This window comes from Manacus candei, unplaced genomic scaffold (genome assembly GCF_025592945.1).
Source record: "Manacus candei isolate 608988 ecotype Guabito, Panama unplaced genomic scaffold, ASM2559294v1 h1tg000014l, whole genome shotgun sequence".
Classification (NCBI taxonomy): Eukaryota; Metazoa; Chordata; class Aves; order Passeriformes; family Pipridae; genus Manacus; species Manacus candei.
Window position 1 is genome coordinate 82,687,251 of NW_026138062.1, and position 18,286 is coordinate 82,705,536.

Here is an 18,286-nt window from a genome sequence, read left to right on the forward strand (position 1 = left end):
TTTGGTTACTTTCCCTCATCTTTTTCTCCAGATGTAGTTTTAAGGAAAGCTTAATTTCCTCAGGCAATATTAAAGCTTAAAAATTTATCTAGAGAGCATGGATGTCTATTTGGAGAGCATATTAATTTGAGCCACCTCTTTTGATGCTGAAGATGATCACAATCTCCTGACTGAGCCACTTGACCACCAGAACAAGTTTTGCACAGTGAAAATGAACAAAGATATGCAAATACAACTTAAAATGAATAGAAACTTGCAAATGCTGCTTTATTTAATTCTTACAATAGGGAGGCACTTTTACATTTAAAAAAAGAAGTGCATTGTAACTACAAAACCCTAAGATATTATTGCATGAAAACAAAGAGAAACAGTCTGTGTGAGAAAGTGATTTTTTTTCTTTCATTTCTATACAGTTTATTACATTTAAACAAACAAAACCTAAAAAACCAACCAAACAACAGCAAAAAAACCCCCAAAACCCCCAACCTTTTCTTCTGTTCCCATGCCAGCATAAGCATTTAGAACATTGCTGACACTTTGCATCCCTCATCTCATACTTCCTGTGTTTGCTGTGCAAGGCAGAGCCTGACCGAAGAGCCTCCCAGAATTAATGGGTGCTGCTGAGATACCATAAACAAAGTGGCCACATTTGATGTCAAAAGTCCCAATTCAGCTCTGCCTTGCTTGCAAAACCTGCTTACTTCAGCCAAGTTATTTTTTGGCTTGGGCCCACGTGAAGAAAGTGTGTGCTGGGATGGTGAGAGAGCAGGGAAGGATATTCTCCTGAAGTTATCTCCCCTCCACGGAGTCAGGAGAAATCAAAGCTTGTTTTACCATCCTAGAAAGGGAAAAAAAGTGGCAAGTAGCCCTGGGGTGTCAGCAGCTACATATGAACCAGTGCTTGGACAGATTCAGAGGCTGTACTGGTGTGAAAGCTGGAGCAAATCCTGTCTTACATGTCACAAGTGGGAAGTGAAGTTTAACAATAACTTCAGACAGAGCAATAATGTTGAAAGATGGGCACAGATTCTGCAATACTGATGTATTAAGGTTAGCATTCCACAATGGAAGAAACCTAACTAATGTCACTCAGAATATCTCTGGAGAAAGGCAACCCTCACAATGAATATTGTCACAATCCATCCTTCTGTACACGTATTTCCACTTCAGTGTCTCAAGTGTCAAAAGCAAACCTCAGGTCAAGAATACTGGCAGATAAATGTCTCTGGTTGATGGATGAGAGTGCACATCCATAGCTCACAGCAATTCTCTTGCTATTTATTTGGTTTGGGGTTAACAAAACCACTAGGTGAGCTGCACAGGGAGGCTTGTGGTTGTGTGAAAATGAGGTTGGAAGTGGAAAGAACACTCAAAGGATGTTAAAAAAATATTAGGAGTGCCTGAAGTTGGCACACCTGAGGAAAGCAATACTTTTCTAATTACCTGCTGGTATATTAAAGTTGGCTGAGCAGAATATGGCTTTACTTTCTGATGTTACCAGCAAAACTTGGGCTTTTAAGGCTGTCAGAAACACAGCTCCCAAATAAATCTATGCCGGAGCTCTGTGAATGCAAGGTTGACCTAAATAAAGAGAATATGATGGAGCGTCAGACTGTGCTTATGTTGAGAAGTGCTGGATCTGTCCTGAATAGAAGAAATATTTGCCACAATTTCTCAGTTTCACTTGGCAAATTTCAGTTTGATGTCCTGTGATGAAGATTAGAGCTCCTTCCTTCAAGCCACTTCCTCTCCTTTCCAAAACTGCCTAGGTGTATTTTAACCCACTTTAAATTAAATTACCTAACCTGATCCAAAACTCTTTAAAAAAAAAATCTAAAGCTGGGTTCTAAAGATAGAAGAATTAAAGCTGGCACAGTATAACAAAAGATATTTTCAAAAATTGAGCTACTTAAAGATTTCCATTTTGAAGTTGCTTTACCAGTATAAATACAACTTGTAAACATATTCACAGAGAGCTTGGGCTATGGATTCCAGGATATTTTTTTCCTTTACCAAAAGCTCATATTACAAAACCTGAAGAGATCTTTCTTTGCACATTATGCTCGGAAAAGTTTTGTTTAGATTCTAATACATTGAAATGATTTTCAACTTGTAACTTTGTGATGATACATGAAAAATGAAAAGTAAAATTGTTTCTAAACGGAAATTCCTAAGCTTTCTCTCCAAGCTAAATATGCCAAGGACATAGTATGAACATGGAAGATAAATCTAGCTTTAAGATTTATCACTGATATGAATAAAGGAACATTTTACAGAATTTTCATCTTGATTGTCTCTTTACCTCTGAACAGAGAGGGGATTTTTCTTCCATTCTATATAAAAAGGAGGAAAAACACACTATTTCCCTGGCACATCTTGCATAAAACAATGCAGGCTTTATTATGGCATGAGACTAATTACACAAATTATATCTGAAAGGAAAAAAAAGTTAAATTAAGATCTGAATGGTTACTGCATAATCAGTGGGCACGAGTGAGATCTGATGTCGTTGTGTTTGGAAATGGCTTCATCCAGATCCAACTGCCTGTTGTTGACCTTCACCTCCATGCAGCCATTATAAAAAGCAGTCACTGGTGTAGCACCCAGAGGAACATCTGCACAAAAGCACATTCAATTTATTAGGCCAAGGCATGCAAATTCATATGTATTTTTCAGATTACAAAAAACACGGGGAATACTCCACTCTCCATTCATTATTTAGACATGGGACTAAATTTAGTCATCGGACAAGAACAATTTGTCAGGAAACACTTTAGTTCTTTCCCCTTTTCTTTAAGATCAAGATAAAGTTAGTAAAGCTGAGAAAGGTCAGTAAAATTTGAAATATCCACTAGAATTCTCATCCAGAAACCGAACTACAGGAATATTTTTCATAGTAGCTTTTCCTGTATTAACAACAGTGAACCAGTGGTTTGTTTCCTGGAGTCTGCTGTTCTTGTCCTGATGCACAAACAGATGTTTATGGGCTTAGGGGTCACAGAAAGAACTGTCTTGCTCTTGCCAGAAAGCTACTCTAGATTCAAAACTGCCAGTTCTCAACTGGGGACCCCTGGGAACCTCACATTTTACTGCTTCCTTACTGCAAATTCAAATTCCCTGTAAAAGACTCACTTTGTCTGCTACTTATTTAGGTGTTGTTTGGCAGCATCAGATTATGGATATGCTTCCAGGAAACAGCATGTTAAGCACAAAATCAAGCAGGCATTACTCTGAGGTCTTAGGGTACAACTGGATTCTTACAAGGTTACAAAGCTTACAAAACACCTTCATCAATTAGAATGAGGATGACCAGGAGCTGATCTCAAAAGCATCATCTCTTTTTTTTCAGATGTTAATCACCCTATTCCTCCTTAGGAGACAGATTTGATCATCTGAGGAACAAATGTTGCTTCCTTGTGATTTTATTTTGCTGAGGTACTGAACAAATAGTCCTAGGGTTTTTTTTTTACACCAGTGATGATAACATGTCTGCTGATATAGAACCGTGTAAGTCTCATTTAGCCTGCACTGGTTCCACTGAATTAATTAACAGAGGCATATTCCCAACACTTACTAGTTTGAAGAAAGGTGTATCAAAGTGAGGGACTTATGGTCTTCATGAAATGCACAATTTAACCACACAGTTCTGTGCACTGTAGCTCAGTGTGGGGACCCCTGCCTACCTTTTTTATACTGCCCAGTAATCCCAGAGGCTTTTCAGAGGTGAACCGGGATGAATAAATGCCAGAATGGCTGTACAGAGGGACCTGAACTAGTTTTTCTATACTACTTTTTCCCTCTTTGGTAACAGAGGTTGTTGTGGAAGAGCCTCCTTCACATAACATGAGGGGTTTTGTTGGGTTTTTTTGACACCTTTAAGTAGAAACTTTTTATTGGTACAGAGGGTGGGGTTTTTTTGTTTGTTTTGTTAATTTGCATGTTGAAGATACCTTTTAAAACTGATTACTTTTAAGGAGCAGTAAGTAACTAATACTTGCTTCTTATCTATTTGGGATGGTCCAAACCAAAGATCTTAACTCTTAAGATGCCAATTGCTTTGTGGCTGGCAATGTACTAGAAAGAATAATATACATATCCCAAAAATGAAGAGGTCTAAGAAATTACTGGAATCTTAGTTGCTATGGCTCAGTTAACCTCCTGACTCACCTCTGCTAAGTGAATACTGACTTCATCTCTCCTTTAAAAGCAGGCAGGTATTACAAAAACACTCCTGTGGTATGTGACAGCGCTGCACCATTAGTGCATTCTTCTCATTCTACACATTACACTTGAATTGAACTCACCTGGTTATCTGGTTTCCAAGACATTGTGTATCCACTCAAAAACAAAATTCAAGGCAAAATTGGTGCCTTGTTACATTCTTGATTACTAGTGTGTGAAGACCTGTATGGTCAGTCTTCGGGAGCGAAGATTTGGGAAGGTCATTAACCCTCGGAGCCCGCGCAGTGGATTGTTTAGGTGAGACCCAGTGTGCGCTGAACTGAGCCCACCCTTTCATCCTGAGGTTCATCTGCCGGTGGCAGTGAGGTCCTCAGGACGTGGGTTTGTTTAGAGTGACCTTCTCTTGGATGGATGGCCTTACAGGGCTGACCAGCTCCATTGCCCGGGGCAGTTTTTCCCTGGCCGGAATCGAACCCGGGGGCCCCGTGAAGACTTGTAGAGAACAATTAAATTACAACACATGGGCCTGGATTTTGAGGGGCCCACCATCTCAGACAGGCCGTGGTACCTGCAATGCTGCCCTGAACACATTCCTTCTATTTTGACATGCAAGTCTGAGGGTGGAACTACAAAAAATACACTACCTTGGAAGAAATGCCTAAAGAGATCATATCTAATGGATAACTCCCTTCCCTCTTCTTACTCCTGTACATCCTTGTCTTCTGCAGAAAAACACGGTGAAAATAAAGATGCTGAGTATCTGGGGCAGTGCTGTAACACTGCAGCCTACATGTAAAATGGATGTCAATTCCAAACATGTTGGTCAAACCCTTGGAATTTTCTTAGGAATTGTGACTCATTCTCCATAAAATAATAGAAGACATGGAAAGGCTCTAACAGTAGTAACATTGTAACCATGGCATCTTTCCTCTAGCAATTTTCAAGTTTCAGTATCTTAGGCTTTGAAAATTCCTCACCTGAGGCAATGCTATTTTACTTCTCGATTCACCCCGAAGTCAAACTACTTTATAGATAAGCATGTGTACAATTCCTGTACCAAATAATCCTTGTACATGTCTTAAGACTGGCACTACACTTGTAGCTCCCTTTAAACAAAATATTTGTTGTTTCAACACAAAGATTTCCAGTTACCTATTGCCAGAGTTCAATTGTTGAAACCGTATTTCTGACTTCTGCACTTCTGCCAGTTAAATTACTGACAAATGCCTGGTTTTCCCACATGCGTGATGCAGTCTCTAAATTGTGCCAGCTGGTGGCATTTCAGAAGTATGCAATGCCCATTTCTTCCCAACTCGAAAATGAAGACATTTTCCAAACTAAAAACATCTAAAGAGAAACCCAGGTCTTAAGGGGCCATAAAATGCTACTGTTGAAAAGCAGGTTCCCTTAAAAGCTGGATGAAACAAGAAGCACATCTTTTTTTTTTTTTACAATTGTAGGCTTTTCCTAGCTTGAGTAAGGCTGAATATAAACAGGCTTGTACAAATAAACAAATTAGTGAAAACAAACAGAATTTACCTGGCAGCCCACCCAAGTAAGTGACAACATTTGCCATCATGGCTTGATTCAGGACAGACAGGTGCTCTGAATTGCTTCTGTCTGTGTGTGAATCCACAGACAGTTCAAGTTCCTGTTTGGTTACTAAAAGTCCAACCTGCACCTTTCTGGGGGTACACAACTTCTTTGATTCCAGGTGTGCAACAGTGATGTTTCCAATGGTCACAGTGATTTTCTAAAGAGAAGAAGGGTAGATCACAAAAGATGTCACATATAACTTTAACACATACTTCTACTTTGTTCTGGTGCACTTTATATTTGACAGTAGAAGAACAGGAAATATTAGACCCACCTATTAAAAACTGGTATCCTCACCTGGAAAAGTTACCAAAGTTGATGTGTTTGATCACTTTTGGTGATAAATGCCATTCTTAAATTTGTAAGTGAGAATGTTCACTGTAAAACATCTTTGGCCATGGTTCTGAGGTGCAATCCCGTTTCACTTACAGGCAGAAGTAGTACTGCTACAGTTCTAAAGGTAACCAAGTGTTCACCATAGGCTCTTATTTAGGGCAGAAGCATGGATTAGCCATGGAATATAATCGTGATCTAGCTTGGGATGTTCAAGGGACAGCTCTAGATGATGTAAATGGCTGTCAATGGAAACTTAAGGACAACAAAATCTGTTTATGAATTCAAACTAAGACGATGCCATTTCTATATCATCATCATTCCACTACTGTTATATTCCCCTTTCTGCTTTGTGCCTTTGGAAGGAAAGGCTAAAGAAGGAAAGATTAAAGAAATCATGATGTAAGGGATCTTACATAAGATTACATAATCTAATGTAGCGGACATAATTAATACAATTATATTTTCATTAACAGAATATATTAATACACATTAATCAGTCATTAATAGAAATATATATTCTGATAGAAATATATTTTCTGCACATCGCTATATGATATAAATCCTTTTCAAAATATTAAGTCAGCCTACCATGCAAGTATATGTGAGTGGCTTTTGTAGCTTGATTTTTCACAAATGGGGCAGTAATTTCAGTGAGACAAAACCGAGATGTGAGACTTATATGCAGTTAATTGCTATGATAATTGTAAGATCACCTGTGAGTCAGAGGAGTTAGAGTCCACTATGGACAATGCAAGAGGCACTGTTTCATTACAAACCAAGGCAAACATAACACCAGTGTCTGTGGATGAGCGAATACTCAGAGTCACATTTATTAGCCAATCTTCAGCACTGTCAAGGTTATCTGTTTTAAAAAGAATAACAGAAATTAATAAATCCATCTGGTAATGAAAAATGAATACAGTGCTAAAAATTAGTATTTAATCTCCTGCTCGGTATGGAAAAATTAGTATTAATCTCGAGAAAAAAAAACCAGTGAACTTTGGAACTTATAGAAAGAACTGTAAGTCTAAAGAAACCCAAGCAAAAAAAAAAAAAAAAACAAAACAAAACCCACCTAACTTTTAATCCTGGATCTTCTGTGCTTATGAAATTTTGGAGTGTTTGTTTTGGGTTTTTTGGGGTGGTTTTTTTTTGTTTTGGTTTGGTTTTGGGTTTTTTGCTGGTTTTTTTTTTGCTACCTTCTCCATTCTAACACGGAACGTAACAGGTGCCACGTTCATTAGAGGTCAGTTCAAAATTAAATCCAAAAAACCAATTTACCCATAAACTACAGCCAAGAAAAACTGGCAGTTCTCACACCCTTTTACATTTACAACTCGGGTGGCATAGGAAACTGATATAAGTTGGTTGGAAGCACAGAATATAAAATGCTGGAGAAATCTTGTAAAGTGTGCTAGGGAATTTAAAACTGTGAGAGAACAGTAAGTTCTGGGATGAAAACTATTGGGGCTGAAGGGTAGCACACCATTTGGGATGGGAAAGAGCATAATGACAACAGGATTTGGGACAACGCCCAAGAGATTTGGGCTTTCAAGTGTGCACAAGGAGATTCTGGCTCGCAAATTTTAAAGTTAAGGCAGGAGGTCAGGTAAGGAAGTTCTGGGTTCAGGAAGGAGCAAGAGATGCACTTACAGTCTCAAGACAGGATGTTTGTTGAGGAGCAAAACTGCATATACAAATCTGTCAGTGATCCTTTTCTAGATCTCCAACTTTTTGTTTTCCCCACTGATGAAGAGGGGACAGAATTAAATCTTTGTAAAGTGAATGTGTTGTTCAACAGTGTCCATCCTTTGCAAATAAAGAATATGCTCCTGAATGTAAAGCACTCCAGAAATTGAATAAATGACACTACTGGGATCAGAATGCTCATTCAAGCAAATTTCTAACAGAAGCTAAGGGAATCATTGGTGGATGCAGTGGTGTTTAGCTTAGTTTGTGTGTCCTTTCTTATTTTCTTTCTTTTAACAATTCAGCAGTTCCATTACTAGCCCAGCAAAACAAATATAAGGAGAGAAAAATACTCACTATAGTTTATCTGAAATGCTGCCATTCCAGTGCCAGGGTAGAAGGATCCTCTCCCCACTGATACTAAACAGTGTTTGCTTTGTTTTTCTTGAATAACTTCTTTTACACCTGAATGTCCCTGATTCATCAGGTTCCAGGCACGAATACAGCCATCTAACCGAGGGTTAATCTGTAGAAGAATTGCAGCATTAGGTGTTTGCCTTCCAAGTTGTTTTAAAAATGTTAAAAATAAGGCATTATTTTACATATCAACTTACTTCTGTGTAGTTAGTAATAGTCTTATCAATGCCATAGGCTATAGCACTGATGCTGGGAGAAAACAAAAGGCATGCTTTTAGTATCTGAGCCTTCCAAAGGTATTTTTGATTTACCATTTCCCACTTTGATGCCAGTGATCTGTACAAAAATAGACTCCTTCAACTTTTAAAGCTCATGTTGTGACCTGAACAAAAGGCTGGAAGCTTTTCTGTAGCTGAAAGACAATGATCACTAGCACTGTTACTTGTTTGAAGTTTCATCTTTTTCTTATACCAAAACACAAAGAAATTTCTGGAATTGCTCTCTATTGGATAAGGGGATGTCATTGTATTGTTTCATACTTTTTCTTTCTGCCTGACTTTTGAGTAAAAATAGGTTTTTTTTAAATAAATAAAAAGGTGTACAGTTCCCTTTTGCCTCTGTTTAGATTGCCAACTAGTTTGAGGGCTCCTGGACTGCAAGGCAGACAGTTGCAACTTGATTGAACCCATCCCCAGCACGAGCTGTTGAGGTTAGAAGACTGAAAGAATCATAGGGCTTCACCAGCCTGGGCTATTATAAAACCCAGTAAAAATGAAAGCTCGTTGTGCTGCCTGCACAGTAAATTCTGCACCCACTCAGAGCCTACCAAAAGCCAGCACCATAAACATGAATCACTACAAAATGCCCTCTCAGCAGAAGTGGTGGTGATTTAGGAAATCTTAAAGCTTCATTAGGAAACAGGTTACAGAATCCTGAAAGATTAGACCAAAAGCTCTGTGTTTTTACAACTGAAACTTACTGAAGACAGAACACAAAGCTCTTATTTTCAAAACAGTGGTTTAATAACCAGATTTTCATTTCCTAAATGGGTTCCATGCCAAACTTGCTTCCTCTGTGACTCTTAAGTAAACAATACAAAACTGAACAAACAGAACAGTATCAATCAATATTAGTCTTGTTATTTTAGTTACCTGCTTAACAAGAGCATTGCCCACTTTGCGAGGTAATCCTGCAATGTACACCTTAGTTTCCAGAAAACCCTGGGACTGTTTAAAAAGAGTTCCTGGGCTGTTAATACTCATCACAGCTTCTTTAGCTATTTTTACACTGATGCTGTGCTCCAGTTCTTCAACTGATATCTAGAATAAGATACAAATAATTAGACATATACACACAAAAAAATGTAGCTATTTATAGATAGAGTAAGTGAGCCACGCCTTTCATCTCAGAGAGGAAGGCTTGAAGAACAAAATGGATTTTGGTCTAGCAAATGTAAAACTTGCTCTATACACAAAGTATCTAATAACTATGAACTTGACCATGTAATCACACTTTTCAATATTCTGCCACTTCCTTTTTCATATTTAAAAAGAATAATTGCTATGTTGACAGCTTGTGGTGATTGTCCCTTTCTTGATTGTAAATAGGCAACACAATTTCCTGATGTAAGGCATTCTTGGGCATTTCTTGGTTGATTTTTAAATCTAGGGTGTGAGTGCATGTTTTTTAGTCTTTTATTGATTGCTTAGTTTCTCCCTACTTTACTTATAAACACAGAATATTTCCATAGTGGGTTAAAGGAAGGAAAGGGGAAAAGAAAACCCAACTTACTATATGCCACAGTCCATCATTAATGGCTTTGCCTCCACTGGTGACTTTTGTTCCAAATTCATTCTTGAACTGAACTTCAATCTTCCCATCACGAAGAGCCAGCAATATCCATGCTGAATTGTCAAGGGATTCGGCATACAGGATAACTCCCTCTGCATCATATGTCCGAAAATCAAACTCTGCTGTAAACCTGAGTTGTGAAGAAGGAATCTTAATAAGAAGACAGGAAACATGAAATACTGTACAGCCCACAATAACCCATTACCAGGGTTAAAAAAAGTTCACAGATATTAACCTTTTGGTATCTCTGCAGCTGAGGAGTTGTGATATTTGCACAGAATTAGTCAAAAGCAGAGTGTAATGTGAGCCTTGTTCACCCGAATCCAGTGAAAAGCTTCCAGATTAACAGGCTGAGCTGGGATTTGAAAGAACCTTGGTTCAGTTCCCAAATCCACTATGAGCTTTACATGTGAAGGATATCCCACTCTCTTGAATAAGATGGATGTAATATTCCCACTGTGTTTTGTGGGGATGTGATGCAGACAAAATATAAGAGCAATGATGTGCTTCAGTACAAGGGTTGCCAAGTGTTGTCCTACAACGATTGTAAACTGGCAATTTGCTTTGGTTATGCTGCCTTTTATATGCTATTCTCTAATTTTTGAGGGTTTGTTATCTAGATCTTGGCAGAACGTGTATATGTAGCAAAATGAGAGTTTGCATTCTAGAACCTGTACAGTGCAAGAGAAGAGAGTAGAAGTATAGTAAAAAACTGTATCTCCTGAAGCTTTGGGAATGGATAAAATAGATTAAAGATGAAAGGGGAAAGCAAAGCATTTGGAAGTCAGGACTTGCTGAAAGCATCTGTAATCAATTTGGGTGGCTTTCACTCGCAGTGCTGTTCCTTGTCCACCAGATGGAGCTGCCCCACCAGACCCGCACCGAGAACCGTCGTGTATTTACACGGACATTAGTAGGACACCTTCAAACATCTATCACCTCAGAAAGGTCTTTCAGGACAGCATTAATGCCTGGCCAACCTGGAACAGCGGCACAGGAAAAAGTTCTCAGTATTTATGTCCTTCTGTAAGGCTCTGGGGATCACCAGCTCAACAGCTGCTGCTGCTGTTACCTTCAAATTGTTCTGTCAGGAAGTCAAGCTGCAATTTCAGCTGCTGCAGCAGAGAAGTCCACAAGTAATAAAGGGGTCACCCGCACTAACAATTGCTCTGACAGCTGTAAAGAAAATCTCTAGACAAGGTGCTGTCCTTGGAACACACTGCAAAAGGAAGCACTGGCTTGGTTTTGTTTCTCAGCAGTATATGCAGAGCGTGTCACAGCTTCTACCCAGAGCAGATGTGAAGTAGCAGCAACATCCAAACTGAAGGCATTCCCATATACAACTAGGAGCTGTACAGTATTTATTTTCCTATAATCTCTGAATTTTCTGTTGATAATTTTAAATGCCTTCCTGTATCTGTATCACCACCTCCCTCCTTCCCCAGCCCCTGCTGTTTCCTCCAGAGGAAGCTTCTGTCATGAGAAAGCCACAATCTTTTTGCTCTCTTCTCCACAAACCAAGAGGACCCACTGCCTATTAAACTAACTGCCCTCAATCCTCTTCCCTTTTCACCACTCAGTTCTGGATCTCTGTGGGCTCCTTTTCCCAGCCCATACCCCTCTCCCTTACAGCAGCACTGGTAATGGGGACTGTAGTTGCCTGAAGACTCCAACTTTGTTATTCACAGCCATCCAGCAGGAACCCGAGTTAATTCATTCTTCATACAAAGGTATCTCAGCCACTGTGCAGGGGGTGATATAATTTATGCATGCAATGCACTCTTTCTAAACCCTTAATGAACACAGATGGCCATAATTTCAATGCACACTTTTATAAACAATAATGCTTACCTTGTGACATTTGGCAATTTAAACTTTAAGTAGAGGACGGGAATTCCTATGAATTGCTCTGCCAGATAAAGCAGTTCATAATTCTTTTCGAGGTTCAGTGGGATACACTCAGTAATAGACTGAAAATGGCAGAGAAAAAAAACTGTTAATGCATTGTGATAGCTTATGAAGCAACTCCTGTTGGCTTCTGGCCTGTACTTTTTTAAAGAATGGCTTACCTCTAGTTTTTTGGGCTTTTTAAAACTTGAATACCTATGTACAAATGAAGTGGTGTGGTTTTGCTTTTGCTTGAAATGTCCATTATTTAAACTGCTGGAAGATAACACAGGTTGGAACACAGTTCTGGTGGATCAAAACTACTATTTAAATATTTAGTATTTTAATTAAGAATTCAAATCTTCCATAAGGTGCTTTCCTTTCATCAGGGATGTCTGACACCCACATACTGGGGGTCCTGCCAAGCTCCATTATTGAAGTTCTGTAGAATCTAAACCTGATCAGGTGTTAGAAGGGAATGGGTCAGAGCTGTGTCTTGAGAAGATTGCATTAAAAAATTAATAGGTGATTTTATTTTATCAATACTGATTTACAGCTACTCATAGTTGAATGATCTCTAGTACTACTAGAATCATTTACCTGGAATAAAAAGTAACAATTTACAAGTGGATTAAGTAACAGATTAAAAGAAGATGTTTCTATCTTGGCTGTTCCTTGAATGTACTTGTCCTATTTGAGCTCTGGAAAGGAATGTTGACAAAAGCAACACCACAATTCCTACTGAATAGCACTGAATTAATATTTCTGAGGATTGATAGTGGGACTATGAACCTCTTAAGACTACATTATCAGGGAAAGTGTAAAAAATTCTAAGTATTTGTGGCAACTACAAACAGTATGTAAAACTGGGATTAATCCTAATGCTCTTGCCAAAGTCAATGTGAGTAATCATAGTTGCAATGGCAGGGGGGAAATTGTGCTTATTCCTTCAGGTATTCATCCACTTGATGTTTTAAACGAAGATGTTTCTATTCAGGAATAATATCTATTTTGTGTGGTGCAAGTTTAAACTAGGAAAATATTCAGTAAAGAAATGTCAGGTATCCATTCTAAGGCACTATTGACTTATCTTCTGAAAGTGTAATTTTGTACTTAAGTAATATGTACGATTTCATTTAAAAGTAAAACACTGATTCCTTCAGGTTCAGGAAATCAGGCTGTGTGTGTGGAGTGAGGTGGGAAGACTGTCCCAGAATGGGGTTTAAAGTACCTGCCTCACTGAGGAGTCTAAAAAAGTCTCATAGTAGGAGTCTAAAAGTCATCTGGATCTAACCTTATCCCTAAAAACAGCCCATGACTGTCTTCTATATGATGGCAGAATAGTAGTACTACAGAACAGAATGATCAAGAATAGGTGTGAGAACTTTTCTGTTCTCAAGAAATGCTGTACTCCTGTAAAAGTTATCGATGCAGTTCCCAAACTTTGACTTCTGTATTTCCAATGCAGCAGTTCCATTAAACGTAGAGGTGCTCATCTTGAATTTTATGGCTACTTCATTTTAAGCCTGCCGGTATCACTAGTCTTTAGACTGCATTTATTTTCAGCTGATTAAACTTTTTCTTTTTCCCCAATTAAAAGGCATGAAATTAACTTCCAGATAGAGAATTAATCACATTTGAACTACAGTATTAAAAATAAGAGCATCTACCAGCCTCATTACATGTTACCATTTCAAGGAGGAGCAAAATGAAATATAATTACTGCCAAGTGTTGTTCAGATACTAAACTTCAGAAAGTACAAACAAGATCTAACACACAGATGTCAGAACTCGTGTCAGATCTTTTTCCTGAAGTTTAATCCAAATTTTGTTAGACTCTGTTAGAGGTGGGTTTTTTGTTGGCACTTGTCATGTGATTTCCCTTCACATAACAAGTCTCAGCCTGCCTGCACCTTTCAAAGTATACAGAGAACACAAAAAAATCCTTGGACTTGAATCCTTGAATTCTGATCCTCTGGAGTTTCAAAGTTTCTGCTACTAAGAAGTGTAAATTTTCAAACTGAGCAAGAACAGCCACTTTTGGCTGCAGGATGTTCTTCGATTGGCTATGGCAGATGAGAACTGTGGAAAACAACCCAGTGCGGTTTTTTTTTCAATCCAAACAGGCAAAGCATAGAGTAATTCTGAAATAGTGAAGGAAAACTTCTGTGAAGTCTAAGGAAAACTTGGGAACATATGGACAAATTGAACATTCTGTCTCGGAGCAGGCTGAACAGAAATTACTCGTTTGAGAGGAGAAAGCTGAGGCTTATTTTGGAAGCAGCAGAGAATAAAGATGACTGGCTAAGGCAAGTTTCTTTTGACAGGACTCCTGTAAATGAGCATTTATGAACTGAATGGCATCCAAATCCCTACCAGGCCTGCTTTGTGAGCCAAACCATAGATCAGAATCTCCAGTAATTTTTAATCTGTTCTCAAATAGCTTCCCATTTGCCTTAATCTAATTTATCCTGTCATCAAGAAATACCCAATTTTGTGATTTCCCACATGGAATTTTGCATAGCACAGTCTTACCTCACAATTCTTCGTGTCCTTGGAGAGCTTGAACCCTTTCTTGCCATCACAATAGCAGCTGTAACTTCCTGGAGAGTTTACACAGAGTTGAGCACAAATATTTTCAGCACATTCATCAATATCTAGGAGAAATGAAAGCATACAGGAAGACTTATCCATGGCATAGACTGATAAACTAACATAAATTAGTGGAATAATGGACAAAATAGGTTCTCTGGAATAACAGGAATCCAATAGGTGACTGCTGCTAGGCTAAACTAATGCTCATGGATATCTCCTCTGTAAAATTTACAATCCAGAATTACCTGCTGGGTGCGTAAGACTTGCTGATCTGACAGAGCCCTGGTGTGGAGAACTGGAGACAGCTTTGCCTGACTTGTGAGGCACTAAGAAGCTGAGCTGTAATGTGGCTGAAGTAGTGAAAGAGACCTCATAAATGACCACCACATATGGCAGAAATGCCATTCTGGGGCAGATCTCTTCCTTTCCCTATAAGACATCAGGAGAGCTTAGATTTAATATTAAGAGTATATATGGCAAGTATGTGAAGAAAGGACCTGCTTTATTGATATAAAACCAAAATAATCTCAGGGAAAAATACCTTTTAAAATAAAATACAATCATCTCATAAATAGCTGAGTTTCAAACAGCATCTGCTTGTGGAGACAATAGTCTGATTTGAACTGCAAATAAGCTACATCAACTCAAGGAACTTCATTTTCTATTTAGCAGGTTGTACACAACAAATAACTTTAAAATGAAAGGCTGTGTAAAAGGCCAATGTAACTTTTACAGTTCTAATATAAAAACAAACAAAATCTCTCCTTGACAAGAGACTCTAATGAGGGGGATTTGGAGCCTCAGATTGAAGTAACTGCAACATTTGTTTTGAAACAAACGGTCCTCCTAGTGGGAATAAACAATTTTGTACCAATGCATGCATTTAAACCTGTTTTATACTATGTTGGGATTTTTTTAAATATTAAATTTTTTTTCCTGTTGCTTGGAGGAAGAGAGAGGAAACATGGTGATGCATGGATATGGGGAGGCAGGATTTTGTGTGCATTAGACAACTCATGTGGGAAGAGAAAACCTTCATCCTTTAGGAGATGAGTTCACTTCTCCTGACTGCAAGATAGACCCCTCTAGCACAATAAGTGTACTTACTAACTTCCATTACCTATTTTTTTTGGCAGGGTGTTTGAACTTGCAAAAGTGAGAAAAAGATAATCAAACTATGCGTCTAAAATTGTATGGCTACTATGAAACAAAAAACTGTTCAGATATTTTCCACTCATATGTCTCCCATCTCCAGCAGGCATGAAGAACTGCAGCAACATTCTCCCAGGAATGGGTGAGGAAAAAAAGACAACAAACCCTTTTCTGTTCCAGTCTAATAGAATCTGTCATCACAGAGATAGGTGTGCATAAATGTATGTAAATTCACTTTTTCTAATAACCAGAATTGAATTTGGCCACCTACACACAATATGACAATGAAAAGCTAATGTCACTTAGCATTCCTGTCAGTCTGAACAATCCTGTCCTCAGAAAGGATTTGGTGACTCATTTAATGTGGTTACAACAGGGTCTAAAAGCTTAGCAGCATAATCTCCTTCTAGGAGGTGAGACTTCTCATTGTAACATCCTCATCTTGCAACCTCCTGGAATCCACGTTCCACTAGAAAAGCAATACTTACATGGGTTGCATCAAATTGAATTTATCTGAAGAAAATACTGAGAGAAGAGAGAATCAGACTAAGACGTTTTTCTCACTTTGGTGCACACAGGAACATAAAATTGTCAGTAGCATTTTAATCCCATAGTAACTGGCCAAAGAGCTGACAAGAGACCTGCATGAAAAGTCATGGAGCAAAAGATTCATGGCCAGTAAGACGCTACTTCTGTGTCCTTTCGAGCAGTAACATACAGGTAGTATCTAAAATACAAAAACCATATATTGATATATTTTTCTTAAACTGGCAGTGTAGAAAACTCCTCTTCATTGTAAAACTCTAAGAGCTTTCATAGCTGTCCTACAACTGAAATTTAATTTCTGATGTGTACTGAACAAAACCTTTAGCAAACAGAGAGAAATAAAACACACTCTAAAACAATTATGCAAATACTTTCAACACTTCAGATGTTATTTTATTATGGTCTGTGTATGAATGGCTTCTTCCTACTTGGCTATCAATATTTTTCAACTTTGCTGAAATTGTTACAGAACTTTGTCTGGAAATTTTTAATTACAGATTTTCATTTCAGGAAAGATGCTTTTGGTGCAGCTCTTTTCTTTTCATAGCTCTTTTTTTTTTTTGATATTTAAGAAGAGTTTTATTTTAAATATTTAGAGTTTATAAAAAAATCGTTTAGAGAACTGCCATGCTGTCATTTCCAGCCTAGAATGGAGATCAGTTCACTGTAACACTGTTATTTTCTAACATAAGCAGATACTTCTAGGAAGGATTAGATGATTGTTACATAAGATGGAATTCAGGGACCTCAGTGAAATGGTCTTTCCAATATCTGAGATCTAAGGACATATAAGGGATAAAGACTGAGCTCCTGGCCATGAGGATTAAATAAGCACCTAAACAGACTGATAAAAACAATCTTTGTAGTTTCTTGAGACAGCTTGATTAAGCACAGTTTGCACTTCTGGTGATTATCTCCTGATAAATCTCCCTAACTTGCCAAATAAGTATTTTTAATTGCTTTTACTATAGCTTGTCTTGAGTTAGGGATATTTATTGGCTGATATCAAATATTCCATCCTTATAACTGCAATTTTCAGCATGATGCTCCAAAGGGCCACAGCAGACCTCGAGGATCAGGACGGTACCTACATTTGATACCGTACTGATGGAAGCCTTTTCAACCCAAGGTGACTGAAGGCCCACACCAAGACCTGAAACCATCTTGTCCGGGAGCTGCTTTATGCTGATGACGCCGCCCTCGTCGCTCACACAGAAGCAGCTCTGCAGCGTTTGACATCCTGCTTTGCAGATGCTGCTGAGCTCTTTGGGCTGGAAGTCAGCTTAAAGAAGACAGAAGTTCTCCATCGACCTGCACCTCAGGAAGTCCCCCATCATCCCCACATCACCATTGGCCAGTCAGAGCTCAAATCAGTCCAGCAGTTTAATTACCTAGGCAGCCTCATCTCCTCGGATGGTGAGATTGATGGGGAGATGGACAACAGGTTAGCAAAGGCATAGAGAGCTTTTGGAAAACTCCATAAAAGAGTTTGGCGAAATAAACACCTGAAGAAAAGTACCAAGGTCAGTGTTTACAGAGCCATTGTGCTGTCTACTCTCTTACATGGATCTGAATCCTGGGTCATCTACAGCCACCACCTGCAACTCCTGGAACGGTTCCATCAACGCTGCCTCCGTACAATCCTAAACATCCACTGGTCAGATGATGTGACCAATCCATCTGTTCTAGAGCAAGCAGCAGTCACAAGCATTGAGGCCATGTTGATGAGAACACAGCTGTGTTGGGCAGGGCACGTCTCCAGGATGAAGGACCAACCACCCCCTCCCTAAGATCTTGCTTTATGGTGAACTTGCCACCGGCTGCTGCAAGAGAGGAACCCTGAAGAGAAGATACAAGGACTGCCTGAAACAACATCTCAGCCTTGGCCATATTGATCACCATAACTGGTCTACTCTGGCCTCCAATCGGGAGGTCTGCAGACACACCATCTATAACACTGCTGCTTCTTTTGAGAAAGCACACAGGATCACCCTTGAGGAGAAAAGACAGTGCAGAAAGATTCACGTCTTGCAGA

The 18,286-nt window shown here is 38.8% G+C and overlaps 1 protein-coding gene across 2 annotated transcripts in view; it reads right to left on the reverse strand.

Annotated features, from left to right (window-relative positions):
• Nucleotides 1-242: 242 nt before the first annotated feature.
• Nucleotides 243-18,286, reverse strand: part of PROS1 (protein S) — a 29,384-nt gene continuing 11,340 nt past the window's right edge. For both annotated transcript variants that reach the window (XM_051780238.1, XM_051780239.1), the window contains exons 8-15: nucleotides 14,494-14,615; nucleotides 11,923-12,041; nucleotides 10,012-10,201; nucleotides 9,372-9,539; nucleotides 8,161-8,329; nucleotides 6,828-6,976; nucleotides 5,722-5,935; nucleotides 243-2,615 (exon numbers count right to left, since the gene is read on the reverse strand). In XM_051780238.1, the coding sequence (XP_051636198.1) occupies nucleotides 2,470-2,615; nucleotides 5,722-5,935; nucleotides 6,828-6,976; nucleotides 8,161-8,329; nucleotides 9,372-9,539; nucleotides 10,012-10,201; nucleotides 11,923-12,041; nucleotides 14,494-14,615 (1,277 nt within the window). In that variant the 3' untranslated portion in view covers nucleotides 243-2,469. The remainder of the gene's footprint in view (nucleotides 2,616-5,721; nucleotides 5,936-6,827; nucleotides 6,977-8,160; nucleotides 8,330-9,371; nucleotides 9,540-10,011; nucleotides 10,202-11,922; nucleotides 12,042-14,493; nucleotides 14,616-18,286) is intronic.